A 13,611-nucleotide genomic window follows, 5' to 3' on the forward strand; every position below is an offset into this window, starting at 1 on the left:
TGACATGATGATTACTGTTATTAGTAAGAGTTGAAATGAGACACGTGCTTTCTGATACCAAGGGGTAAATGTCAATCCGCAAGTAAATGCTGATGAAGATTCTATAAGATTCGTTGGGTTCGGTGTGTTTGTGTTGTATATACATGTATTTAATTTATATGTAAACATATCTGAATGATGACACATATCATGAAAATAAACAAATATCTAACCTGGATATAAAGCTGTACGAAAGTTGTCTAGTGTCACAATTTAAGCATTGAACTCCTTATTTAGAGGTCGGGAATCATATAATAAGACAGATACGTTTTTTCATCGTGTGGTGTTTCACTCGTGTTATAGAAAAAAACGTCTTACAATATCGTCTACATATCCAATGGTTCAAAGATAACAGTATAGTATTTTATAAAAAAAAATAATGTGAGAAAATTGCACTATTTATCTAGGTAAGTCGTGACACACATAAATGTATACTGCAAACACATATGTATACTACAGTTTATATTGACACATATGTATGCTACAGTTAATATTGACACACATGATAAACACAAAAATACGATAACAGTGTAGAAGATATCAGAGCGTGTGTAGCTGTTTAGACAAGGAAAAATGATTGCTTATTTTACTGTTATATTTATTGTATTTTTATCATGGAAATTTTATAAGTCATTGAAGAAATGGCTGTACTTGAGAAATCTTGTGGCGGGAATTCCTTTGCATCCAGATAATCATTGGCTATTGGGAATCTTCTATAAGGTTTGTACTTGTTTAAATAAGTTAAACTTTTGAACCGACAATTTGATTTTAATTTTGCTGAGCGGAAAAGTAAAAGTAGGCGAGTATTGACAATGTAATATTACGGTGAATCCGCATTGTCGGCCGTGTTAGATTTTCACTATGTAGGTCCAAAGTGAAAGTAGGACAATTCTCATATAAAGACAGAGTTTACAATATTTAACTTAGTGCATGTATATTCAGATAAATTTGTCTACATTTTTCCTTATTTATTGAAGACATCGGATCGCTTTTGCAGCAAGATGATATAACTGGTCAAACCATTAATGAAGTTTGTTATGTAATTCTGTTATTTACGGATGATATGGTAATATATGGCGATTCTGTAGAAGATTTGCTATCAAGACTGAAATCTCTGAGCGAATATTGTGGCAAATGGGGGAAAGGGATAAACACAGCAAAAACCAAAGTTGTTATTTTTTTGGAAACGAGGGCCAGTAAAAAGAAATGAATATTTCGTTTGTTAATGGCTTCAATTATTTTGGAATAACATTGAATTACACTGTACTTTCGTATTAAATGTTAAAAAGCACTCAGGGCAATGCACACATTGTTAAATAATATCAAAATATACAAAATATATTACATATGATATGTCCGGATATTTCATTGCAACTCTTTGCTGCATTCTAAGGATCAATATTGAATTATGATTTTCCTATTTGGGGGTAAATTGGAACGCATTCATCTACAGTAATCGACAAGTAATGTATATGTGCAGAATTAGGTCGTTATTCTTTATATGTATTGAATACTAGGTCAAGGTTATCAATATGGACAATGAGTTATTTAAATCGGTTTATGCACATCATAGGCGCAGTATTATAATGGCAGAAAAAATGGATTTTTCATGTAAAAAAAAACGATGAATATGGATTTACCTCTGTTTCCGTTAATCATGAAAATGAAAATTTTAAATCATTTGTTAATTTGTTTAAGAAATCAGTAACGGATTGTGCGTGTGCTGATAATGAGAAAAATGAAATGTACATGTTTTTAAAAGCTAGCTTTTGTATACGATTACTTGATTAAAGCATGTACAAATTTAATGATTTATTGAGTTCATTTGGGAAATTTTATATCACAAGCATTTGAACGCAGGGAATTAAATCAACCGAATCTTCAGACATGATTAATAAAATGGTCCCTTGTTAGTAATATAACTTTTATTTCCGTATTGTTGATGTATTTGTATCATTGTATGACAATTTGCTACGAAATTTTTTTGATGGTTTGGACCTATCAAGAGAGCTGCATATAAATAAATTTTATTATTGCACAAATGAAAAATCATTTCCATTTTGATGATATTGTTCTTAAAACTTCTGCTTCCTCCACTACAATTAACGGTCTTGACCGATTTAAACTTTTTAAAAGTCGTTATTCATAAATTTACTTGTCCGTCTGGTGATTTATCACTGTAGGGCTTCAAACAGTTTAACTAAAACTAAAGATAAAAGTAATTAATAAATCTTTTTCTGCACAACGTAAGAAATAGGTACTCTAAACTGACTTATAACTAGTTTTGAAATATAGAAATGTTTTACTTATATCAACAGGGACATACTTTAGATCAAATCAAACAACTCTTCATTGACTTTCTGGACAGGAATTCTCCAAAGTGGTTCACCACATGGCTGCTATTTATAGAACCAGGGTTATACCCGGCTAGCCCGGACGTATTAAGGCAGGTGCTTACAGCAACAGACGTACCAAAGAGACATGGATGGGCGGGGCCATACAGAATGTTCTCGGCATGGGTAGGTATGTATAAATATCTTTTCGTAAGCTTTTTAGCTCACCTGAGCTTGCTCATGATGAGTTTTTAGGATCGTTGAATGTCCTTCGTCCGTCGCCCGTCCTCATTTGTTCGTTAACACTCTAGAGGGCACATTTTTGACCCAATCATCATCAAACATTGTCAGGATGCTTGTCTTGGTAATTGCTCGGAGGAGTTTGAACATCGGTCATCTCGAATGAAAAAAAAATTGTTTTGATGTCTTCTAGGTTAAGTTTGAATATGGGTCACCTGGGGTAAATAACTAGGTCACACCGTCCAAATATGGGGAAAAAACCTTGTTAATACTCTAGTGGTCATAATTTTGCCTCAATCATCATCAAACATTGTCAGGATGCTTATCATGGGTCATCTCGGATGAAAAACCAGGTCACAGGAGCTAAAAATAGAAAAATAATGTTAACACTCTAGTGGCTACTGTTTTGATCAAAATATCCAGTCATTGCTTTAAAATTTGTTTTGGTGATTTCTAGGTCAAGTTCGAATATGGGTCACCAGGGGTAAAAAATAAAGTCACACCTCACAAATATGCAAAAATCTTGTTAACACGCTAGTGGTCACATTTTTGCCTTAATCATCATCAAACATTGTCAGGATGCTTGTCTAGATAATTACTCGAAGGAAGATTGCTGTGTTATAGATTCGTTATAAACATTCCTAACCGTTATATGACCGTAGATCTATATAAACGGTTGTTTGCAATATATTTCTATTTCTACATAAGTTATAACGATTTCGTGACAGGTTATAACGTTATGTCCCGATATAAGAAAACAGTGTTGTTGTGATGCAGCATTTTTTGATAGCAGTTTAAGAATTCTTCTATCAGACTTTTGTCAATCATAACTATATCAAGACAAAGTTTAGTGGGGTCTTTTCGAAGAAATACGTATTCGGTCATTTCCGTCATTTTCCGTATCTTGTATGCCATATGTTTTGCTGTTGGACCTCAACATAATATCGATTGTAAATAAGTTATGAAAAACTGAATGCATAATACGAAAAATGATTTATTTTCCCAAATTTTAAAAGCTATTTTATAATATATTTTCACAAAATAGTATACAAAGTAAAAGAAAATTTCTGCAAAGTGCCTTTATCGCTGAATTTATTTCATTTTAAGGAGATGGTCTTCTAGTGAGTAATGGCAGAAAATGGGAACGGAACAGACGTTTATTAACGCCGGCTTTTCATTTTGACAATCTTAAACCTTACGTTAGCGTGTACAATCACGTAGCTGAAATATTAACGGTAAGTTATTAATTGTATTTCGATAACTAGCTTGAGCGATGGTGTCGGCGTTGGTTGGGCTTTTTGTTAAGGTCCATTTTCTCTTAAACAACAAAAGTTATTTAGTTCAAACTCAGAATACATATTTATTGTCATGAAAGGACGCCATTTCCGTAAAAGGTGTCCACTTGAAACTTGTTGACTATAGAGGGCACGTTATTCTTGCATAGCAGACTGGGTTTTCTGTGAGTTTTACCCGTACCGGAAATTTCATGTGGCATAGGGGGTGCCAGATGAGTCGCGTGCCATACAACAACGTCATTTTAGCGCAATTTATGAATGAACCGAATTAAAATGACGTCATTTCGACACATTTTAGAAGGGAACTATTTGCTAAGGATGACGTCATTTCGGCGTTGTTAGTAAAGTTGTAAATTCATACGCTATTGTAAGAAAGTGGTTATCGGTGAATATAAATATATGACTGATATCATTATTAGTCTGCTGAGCAGAAGTATGCACCCTTTTCTATGTTGCTTTTATCTTATAATCCAGTACAAAGAAAAGTGGAGCGTGCTGTCGGCGGACATGTCTTGTATTTTGTTACTGAAATCTTTTGTTTTCAAATTGACCGTTTTAAATTCAAAGTAGGGCAGATACATTACACAAATTATGCACGTTAAAGGTTTATTCGCTTAAACATATATACCATGAGTCGGCACTTCCCAAAATGTATGTTAAACACTTGAGTCGACCATATGTGTGTGCCATTTAATTGCGTTTATTTCTTGCACGCATTGATTAAAATATTACGAACAATCTATTTTGCTTTGTATGTCAATTGATATGTGTTTTTTCAAACATTAAATGCATGTTAAAAATTCATCTTTATACATATCTCAGACATATGATTATTTGAAATTACGTTTTTTACGTCTGTTTTAAATTTTAGGATAAGATCAAGGAGATATCGATGTCTGGTGAAAGTGTTGATGTTTACCCGATGGTGAGTCGAGCAACATTAGACACCATGTTGAGATGTGTGATGTCGTACAACGATGATACCGTACAAAATACAGGGTATAAAATACTAATGTGTTACAATATTTGCATATTAAAGGAGGTCAAAAAGTCTAAAAACATAAAATGTGATATTCTTTCCTATATTTGGGGAAGCATTTAAAGAACTGCAAAGGAATATGCAATAATAAAAGATAGAAACAGAATTAAATTCAATATTGATTGAATATCGATTATTTGTGCGATTCTTCCACATTAGTTTGAAAATCGTTCAAACGCTTTTCATTTTTGGCTCAATTTGCACAAGAAATTTGATTATTTTCTGGAAAAATTGAGTAGGGTATTGATATGTAAATTCGCACACAAGTTATTGGCTTAGATCTTTATCAGATGGTAAGTAAATCCCAGTAAATATTTCCAGTATTTCCCGTCATGTCAGAAAAATGTCAGTGGAGTCCCTTTAAAGAATGTTTTCAATAAAGCATATGGTGATGTTTCAGACAGGCTGTTACTTCATGACATTCTGTACAAACATTGTTGAACTTAGGGAATACATATCTTATCATATATATAATATATACTCTGATATTTTGATACATTACGCATTGAAAAGAGGAACAATATGCCGTTAATAACATCACGAGATTTACGTCAACGTAAACCAAGTTCTCAGTAGTGACCTTATTCCGTAAATTGTATTTTCTGTCAAAATTCTTTAATATCATAATTTTGTATGTCTATAAATATGCAAGTTCTATTTTGACCATTGCACCTTTATGTTTTTGTCACGAAATTATGCTATGTTTACAAGTTTAGGTACATGTCTACGTAAAATATGATTCGGAAAATCAAATTCATCTCTCATTGCTAAATATAGTTATTAACCATTATCTTGTTAATATGCCTCCAGAAGCATAAATTGAAATATTTTTCTAAAAGTTTTAATTTTCTGTTAAACTTTATAGTCATGCGAGTTGTCTTGAATAATTTTTGTCAACTGTTTTTAAATGATTTTAGACAAGTCAATGTTCAATTGGCAGAAAACTATTTCAAGTTACAGCTGAGTGGTCCTTGGATTGTATATTTAATCAAAACTTAAGCATATCTATTCTAGGAAGCAACATTCGTATGTGGCTGCGACTCATAGGCTTGGCAAATTGCTGATGGATAGAGTTATGTAAGAATTTTATCAGATAAAAATCTTATTTGACTTTTTACAAGAAAAATTATTTTAGAAAGTTACTTGATAATAAACTGAATGATAATATGTCACGCTTCGAATTCAATGTTTTTAAAGGGAATATCTTTGTAAGAGGGAAAACGCTATGTAAAATTAAACTAACACTGTTGCCAAAATCATATGGAAAATATTTTTTTTTGTTTTCACTGAATGTTTTTAAAATTCACAGTCTGACAATAGTTTTCAGATAAAAAGCATTTGTTGGTAATGAAAAAATGTAAATGGCTGACAAACAATTGCTTTGGTAATCAGGCAGTTATGTGGTGCATGACTGTTATAATACGCGAGTAAGGGAAGTAAATCAGAGATAAATGCATACATGTACGAGTTTATTGTAAAACTCATTTTGTACTTAGTTGATAGTTGATTTAATATACTTAAACTGTCTTAACACATGCATTATATATGTTTCAGAAACCCGTTCATATATTATGATTTTATCTATTATCGCACGACTGATGGCAAAGAGTTTAAGAAACTTTGTAATGAAGTGCATGACTTTTCATCTAAAATTATCGACAAAAGAAAAAGGGAAATTGTAAGTTAGAATTTAGTTCATAAAAATAATAATTACTTTATGATATAAAGCATCTGTAAAGTGGATTTGTATTTAAACTGGTACGAACCTTATTCATTTTTAGGGGTTTGAATATTTAAATATTAAAATTCAGTTACGGACACACTAACCGCCTCCGTGGTCGAGGGGTTAGAGTCCGATGACTTCTATTCCAGTTACCTCTCTGGTGTGGTTTCGATCTCTAGGAGATGCTTTGGTAGTTTAGCGCAGAGGAAAGGTAGTCTAGTACTGGTGTAACTCTCCAGGAACCATGGTTAGGAAATTACCCGCCTATATGACTGAAATATTGTTGGGAAAAGGCGTAAAATCAAACAAACAAACAAAACGAACACACTAAATGTTCACCAAACTCTGTAATAATGTCATTGGAAAGGATATCTCAAAGATATTGGCCGACTGACAAACTCCGGAATGAAGGATATTTTGGGTTGTTTCAAAGTTAATCCTGGGGGTACAATCTTTTTACAGTTACAATTTCGAAATTAAGTGCAACATTATATATGGTAGTACACGGTAAAAGCTGGTTTGTATCGGGTCATTAGCTAGGAAAAAGCCACATTTAACGAGTTCTGGATACCGATAACGAGTACTTATTGTTGCATAGTTACCCTAAAGGTGTGTAATAGTAATGAGGAATATGTCTGCACAGTATTTACAGAGCCGGGTGGCGATTCGAAGACCGAGATGGCGTAGCGATCGAGGTTTTGAAAAGGCCACTCGGGTCTGTAAATACTATGCAGACCTATTCCGAGTAACTATCTTACCTACATGCTCCAAACATTATCTTTTTATTCAGTATTTATTAATATTACTCACATGAGACCAATTATTTATATATATTATTCATCTAATGGTACATATTATGCCTCAGAAATGAATAAATTTTTCAATCTTTAGAAAGTGCAAACATTTGTGTTATAACGGTTAGATAATGGTAATAGGTGTTGCTTAACAACATTTATCCCTATACCTGTACCATAACTGCAAGAAAAAGATGGTTGAGGTGATTAGTCAATTACATAGAACCTTTTTGTAAACTATAACAGGATACGAAAAATTCAAATATTTTGAGAGACATAATATGGGCCTTTATAATTAAGTTCAGTTTAATACTACCATACACAGTTACCGGTACATAAGGATAAAGCGATGTGATATTAAGTTGTTAATGGTACGATGATAGAGGAACTTCTAATTGTTTTAGGATGCTGGTGGACCTCAACAGGGAAAAAGATATCCGGACTTTCTCGATATATTGTTAACTGCTAAGGATGAGAATGGTGCAGGATTATCATATGCCGAGATAAGAGATGAAGTTGACACGTTCATGTTTGCCGGTGAATTTAAGTTGTATTTGTATTAAAGGAAAAAAAGAAATTTATTAAAAGCGTGTGTTATAAAGTAGTACTGAACATGATTAATAACAACTCTTAATCTATATAGCATAAACAATTTGTTTTTAGCTCCACAATTTAAAGAATAGGGAGAGCTATTGTACTCACCCAGGCATCGGCGTCACACTTCGGTTAAATTCTGCGTACAAGTTGGTATCTCCAACACTACACATGGGCATTGGTTGAAATTTTACACAGTTTGTTGAAAACATAGTAGTAGTTCACTTTCCAAGGCTCTTAACTCTGATATGGATTTATTCAGAGTTATTGCCCTTTTTGAAGTAAGAAAATTTTGCATTATCCAGGCTCTTGTTTTACATTAAAGGACATGACACAACTGCCTCGGTTATTAGCTGGGTACTTTGGTCATTGGCAAAACATCCGGAGATGCAAGATAAAGTAAGAAGTGAAGTGGAATATGTATTAAACGGGAAGAAAGTACCAGATTCGTAGGTATTTTTTTATTTTTTTTATCTATTACATGCGTTTCAATAGTTAAACGCTGGATATACAGACAAAAAAGCAAGCGCAACACTACAAATGAGCTTGAAATTTTTTTAAGATTTGATTTCTTGAAGTAAAATTCCAAAATTGTTTCAAACAAGATCAGCGTTCCTTCGTAAGGCGTTTTGACATTTATGGACAAATTACATATTTTTGAAGTAACAAATATTTTTTTGATGTAAAAGTATTTTACCTGTGTGTATGACTTTGGTAAAAGATCAGATAAGAAGATACTACAAAGAAATCAAGGCGTTGTGAATTACATGACGTTATGAATCACATAACACTTCACTTAAATGAATGCTTAATCAAATTGTTTATTTACAGAGAAGACATCGGAAAGTTTCAATACATGGTTTGTTTTATAAAGGAAGTAATGAGATGGTATACCCCGGTACCTGCTGGCTCTAGAATATTAGAACGCCCATTAACAGTAGATGGTGTAACTTTTCCTGCAGGACAAATTATTGATCTACATTATTACTTAGTTCATCATAATCCGGCGGTATGGGATGACCATTGGGTAAATGAATTTCTTGTTTATTGAATTTAAATTGAGACTCTTTTATTTGCGCTGGGTCATTATACCTTAACAGTTAGTCTTTGCTAAGCCTACCCGGATGGTTGTACTGTTTGACCAGATTCTATACTACTGGTGGCGCTAGTTCTGTGACAGTGAAATTTCAAATGGACCGTTCCATATTCTATTGCATAATTTTAGCAGGTTAAGGGTTAACTTCAACAAACGTAAATTTAAAATCTTAAAGTACAATATATATGCTAAACGTAATATTTATGGACATTCACTCTAAAGTATATATGTAGAGAGACATATATGTGGATCCCATTCCTTAAATTAACTAATTCTGTCACACTTGACTGTTTACTATTACAGACTTATTCCTTCTGTTGTCTCTTATTCCAGTTTTAATTCAACTGTCTTATTTATGAATCATTCTTCCATCAATTTACAAAACTTTTAGAGGAATTTACGATGTGTTGTAATTTTAGGCATTTCGACCAGAACGATTTTTGGCAAACAATAGCGTTGACAGATGTCCGTTTGCCTTTATCCCGTTTTCTGCGGGTCAAAGGTAAGTTCTCTCAGAAAACTCCTAGTTGTTATACCCCGCCATGATAACGGCAAGGGGAATTAAAGTGTAACTCCTGTCAGTCCGTGCGTGGGTGCTGCGTGCATGTTTCCGAGAACCATAGTTCATGCTTCAAGGAATTTTCAGATATTTTGGCACAAATGTTAAGCATGGGGACACGTATGTCATTCGCAAGATCTTAACCCTAGCTCCAAGGTCAAGGTTACTACTAGTGGTCAATGGTCAACAGTTGTAAGACCTTGCCAGGTTCATAACTCTGCTGTGCATCACGGGATTTTGAGTAATATGGTACAAATGCTGAGAATAATAAGACGGTGGATCATGCCGAGGACCTAGACCACGAGCTTCAAGTTCAAGGTCACATTTAGAGGTCAAAGATCAGCAGTTGGAAAATCTTGCCCGGTTCATTATTCTGATATGCATAAAGGGATTTTAGAATAACTGGGCACAAATGTGTAGCATAATGAGACAATGAAATGCCCAATACCTTGACCCAAGCTTTAATGTCAAGGTTTCACTTAGAGGTTAGAGAATGTTCTCCAGCCCTTAACTTTGTCTTGTGTAAAGGGATTTTGAAACAATTCGGCAAAAATGTTAAGCATAGTAAGCACAAGACCTAGACACTATAAAACGAGTTATTTATGAAGAACAAAGTATGAACTACAACATCTCAAATGTAAGAATAAAATTTCATCATCTTATGTGTCAAATTAAATTTCATTTTTAGCTTTTCTGTTTCGAAGAAAAAGTCGACCTATTGTTAGCGCTGTGGTCCCGTCGTCGTTGATGACAGACAAGGGGCATAATTCTGAAAGTAATATTTATAGTTATGCCCCTTTTTAACTTATAATTTTAACAGACGAGCGTGAAAACCGCATGCAGTGCTCTTATGTTGTTGTTTTTTTACTGATTTACTGATTAAGACAATTAATATGCTTCATTGTAATATTACAGAAACTGTATCGGACAAAATTTCGCAATGAATGAGATTAAAACAATCATTGCTCGTGTTGTTACCAGGTAAGATTTTCTTCAAGTACTTCTCTCGTTTTCCTCATACAATCATGGATTTCTAAGATGAATAACAATGGCGACATATTCCTTCTATTGAAAACATTTATCTTCTGTTTTTGTTACACCAATATTGTATTATCAAGTTACACCGGTGATAGAAAACCATTTTGTCAAATTATATAAATTCAATTTTAAGGAAAAGGTTTGATTTGTTTGTTTGATATTCCATGTACTGTGCAGAAAGCACTATGACACTCGTAGCTCACACAAATTAAGCATATGGTAGCTAGGAGCAACTGGTTCAAACCCTTCAGTCTTTGATACTCTAGGTGTCTCCGAACTAGCCAATAACAAGAATTCCAGTGTATGTGAGTACAGCCGTAACACAGTTGGATATCAATATTTTCCATTACTACAAACATGAAGTAAATAGCTGTAAAACGTAAAAATGATAAAACGTTAAATCATTCATATTGTAATAGACGTCGCTTAGTTTTTCCACTTTTTGTTAACCCTCCATCATTATATATTTTCAGTAGATGATATATAAAAGTTATACACGTATTTCAGGTTTAACTTGCGTGCTGACCAGACAAAGAAGCGATTCCACTGGCAGAAATTGTGACAAGGGCCAAGGATGGAATATACATAAACTTTATTGAAAGATGATTATATTACATACAAGATTATATCATTTACATGGCATTACATTTTATTACATACGTAATTGTAACACAAGACAAATCACTTTACTTTATTTGCCAGTTCATAAAAAATCAAATACGCAAAATTTACGATATGGTGAATAGCTCATCTGTGGATATTGAATATTTAGACATAGCGTAACAAAATCTCGCTTGGATGCGTGTGAAATATAGCATGCATTCTTGTTAAATTGTGTTGTTTTGGATTTTTTGTTGTTGTTGTTTTATTGGTATTTTTTACTTTCCCTTTACTTATATCCACCTTACTGTAATCAGAACTAATCGATTTCCTGTACTATGTAGGAAGAAATAAGAATAACACCACTTTAGAAATAAGCTTTCAATCCTAATGAATAATCCGTGATCTTAGATCATTTGAATTAATTTATCAGTTAGGTCTTTTTATTCTTTTTCAGCTTAATGATATTGGCACTTCCTATATTCCCTCTAACAGATATTAAGATTTAGTTTTTATTTTAACTTAATATGTAATACCTAAAATATTTTGAAAAGTAACTATCTTCCTAATTCTGTAATTTGGCTTATAAATACAAGTCATTATATCTGTGACTTTAAATGTCTGTACACCTATATGTATTAACAAGTTATATTATTCATTTTAATGCATTTTTTGAAATTATGAAATGCTATGTTTATTTGTTGCAACTTATTTGCATAGTGGTTTGTATGTTACAAAATAAAATAATAAATATATGTGTTTATAGTCTGATATTAAGGGAAATAATTACTTTAACCCTACATGATATATCATGAGTATATTATCTCCCTTTGACAGCGATCCTGTATATTTACAAAACGGTCAATTATATTACGATATATAAATATTTATTCACAAACTGGTTGGGTCATATGAATTTAGATACGAAATCTCTGCATTACATTATATTTTTTACAAGTCATTTTATTGCAATACATTTCCATACATTACTGGATGCATAAATTTATTTTTTTGCATTACATAACTTTAGAATTCAAACTATTGTATTTCAATTCAATGCTTTTCGTGAAACTATATTTTACGAATAAATTTTTTTTAAAATGTAAAAATGTATTGCGTATCTTTCAAATTTGATAGAACTTGATGTGACTCGGTATTACCATAGTTATTTAAGCTTTTGAAATATTTTATCTCTGTCGAAACGATTATGCTAGGGTAACATTATAAAATTTCAACAAATACACGTAGTATTCAATACTTCGGAGTGTTAATAGTTAGTGTATTGATCTAAATATTATTCATCGACTGATGAAGTGCTACCGGAAGTTTGTTTTGTCATATTGCATCTGGATATAGTATATCCGCATATTTCTCGGGAGGAAATAAAAATATTTTGTCTTGTTTTGCCTTGTCTTTTTAACTATTGGTGAGGAACAAGTCGGCATCAACTTTTTGTTTGAGTTATTTACTGTTGTTGTTGTTTGTGTTGTTTGTTAGTTCACCTTGTGATCACTCTCCGTTCGTCAAGCGTCCGCCAACGCGTATTTGCTTAACTACTGTATTATTATTATTTTATTATTATTATTATGATTATTATTATTATTATTATTATTATCAAGTTTGAAACTTTAATTATTATTATCAAAACTTTCCAGGGATGAACTCATCCACTTAAAAAGTTGTTAAAAAATCATTCCATGCAGAATCTTGTTGTCAAGGCAACTTAAAGGACAAAAAACTGCAAAAATCTGCATCTCTAAAATCAAAAGATACGTGAAACATGACATTACTACAATGATCTTCACATGTATGTCAATATACATAGACGTTTTTATCTCACTTTGTTTGCGTGATATTTGAATAAAACTTATATTAGGTCAAAAACAAAATGTGATATTTTCCTGCTTCATTTTGTTTTGAGATTGAAATATTTGAAATATTTGTTTCAGCAAAGAAATATCTGCACTGCATTCCACAATTTAAGTGCATAAAATATTTGAATCAAAAGGGAGTGCTAAACATATGCAAAGATAACATAGGCATGAAATATTTTAGTAAATAAAACAACGGTATAGGCAGTCATAATTTAATTAATTGGCACAATATTTCAATAGGGATGATGACCGAGTTAATACAGGGGCGTATGTATCAAAATCAGGGTCAGGTATGTAACGCAGTTATGTGAATAAACCGATAATCTCAGGCTTAAAAAGGAAGTGCGCGGATCGGCTTTCACGAGTGGTCGATTTGAAATAATACGG

General features: G+C 32.6%; 1 protein-coding gene across 1 annotated transcript; it reads left to right on the plus strand.

The window, feature by feature from the left end:
- Nucleotides 1–535: 535 nt before the first annotated feature.
- LOC132744919 (ultra-long-chain fatty acid omega-hydroxylase-like) lies at nucleotides 536–12,317 on the plus strand. The gene is given in 13 exon segments (XM_060733712.1): nucleotides 536–759; nucleotides 2,358–2,562; nucleotides 3,720–3,847; nucleotides 4,779–4,906; nucleotides 5,961–6,023; nucleotides 6,501–6,624; nucleotides 7,868–8,000; nucleotides 8,383–8,506; nucleotides 8,889–9,084; nucleotides 9,573–9,655; nucleotides 10,628–10,693; nucleotides 11,258–11,274; nucleotides 11,277–12,317. Coding segments are annotated over 13 exon segments (1,494 nt in total). The 5' UTR covers nucleotides 536–612; the 3' UTR covers nucleotides 11,357–12,317.
- The last annotated feature ends 1,294 nt before the right edge of the window (nucleotides 12,318–13,611 follow it).

Source organism: Ruditapes philippinarum, unplaced genomic scaffold (genome assembly GCF_026571515.1).
Source record: "Ruditapes philippinarum isolate M1 unplaced genomic scaffold, ASM2657151v2 ctg1936_1_1_1_1, whole genome shotgun sequence".
NCBI classification, from domain to species: domain Eukaryota; kingdom Metazoa; phylum Mollusca; class Bivalvia; order Venerida; family Veneridae; genus Ruditapes; species Ruditapes philippinarum.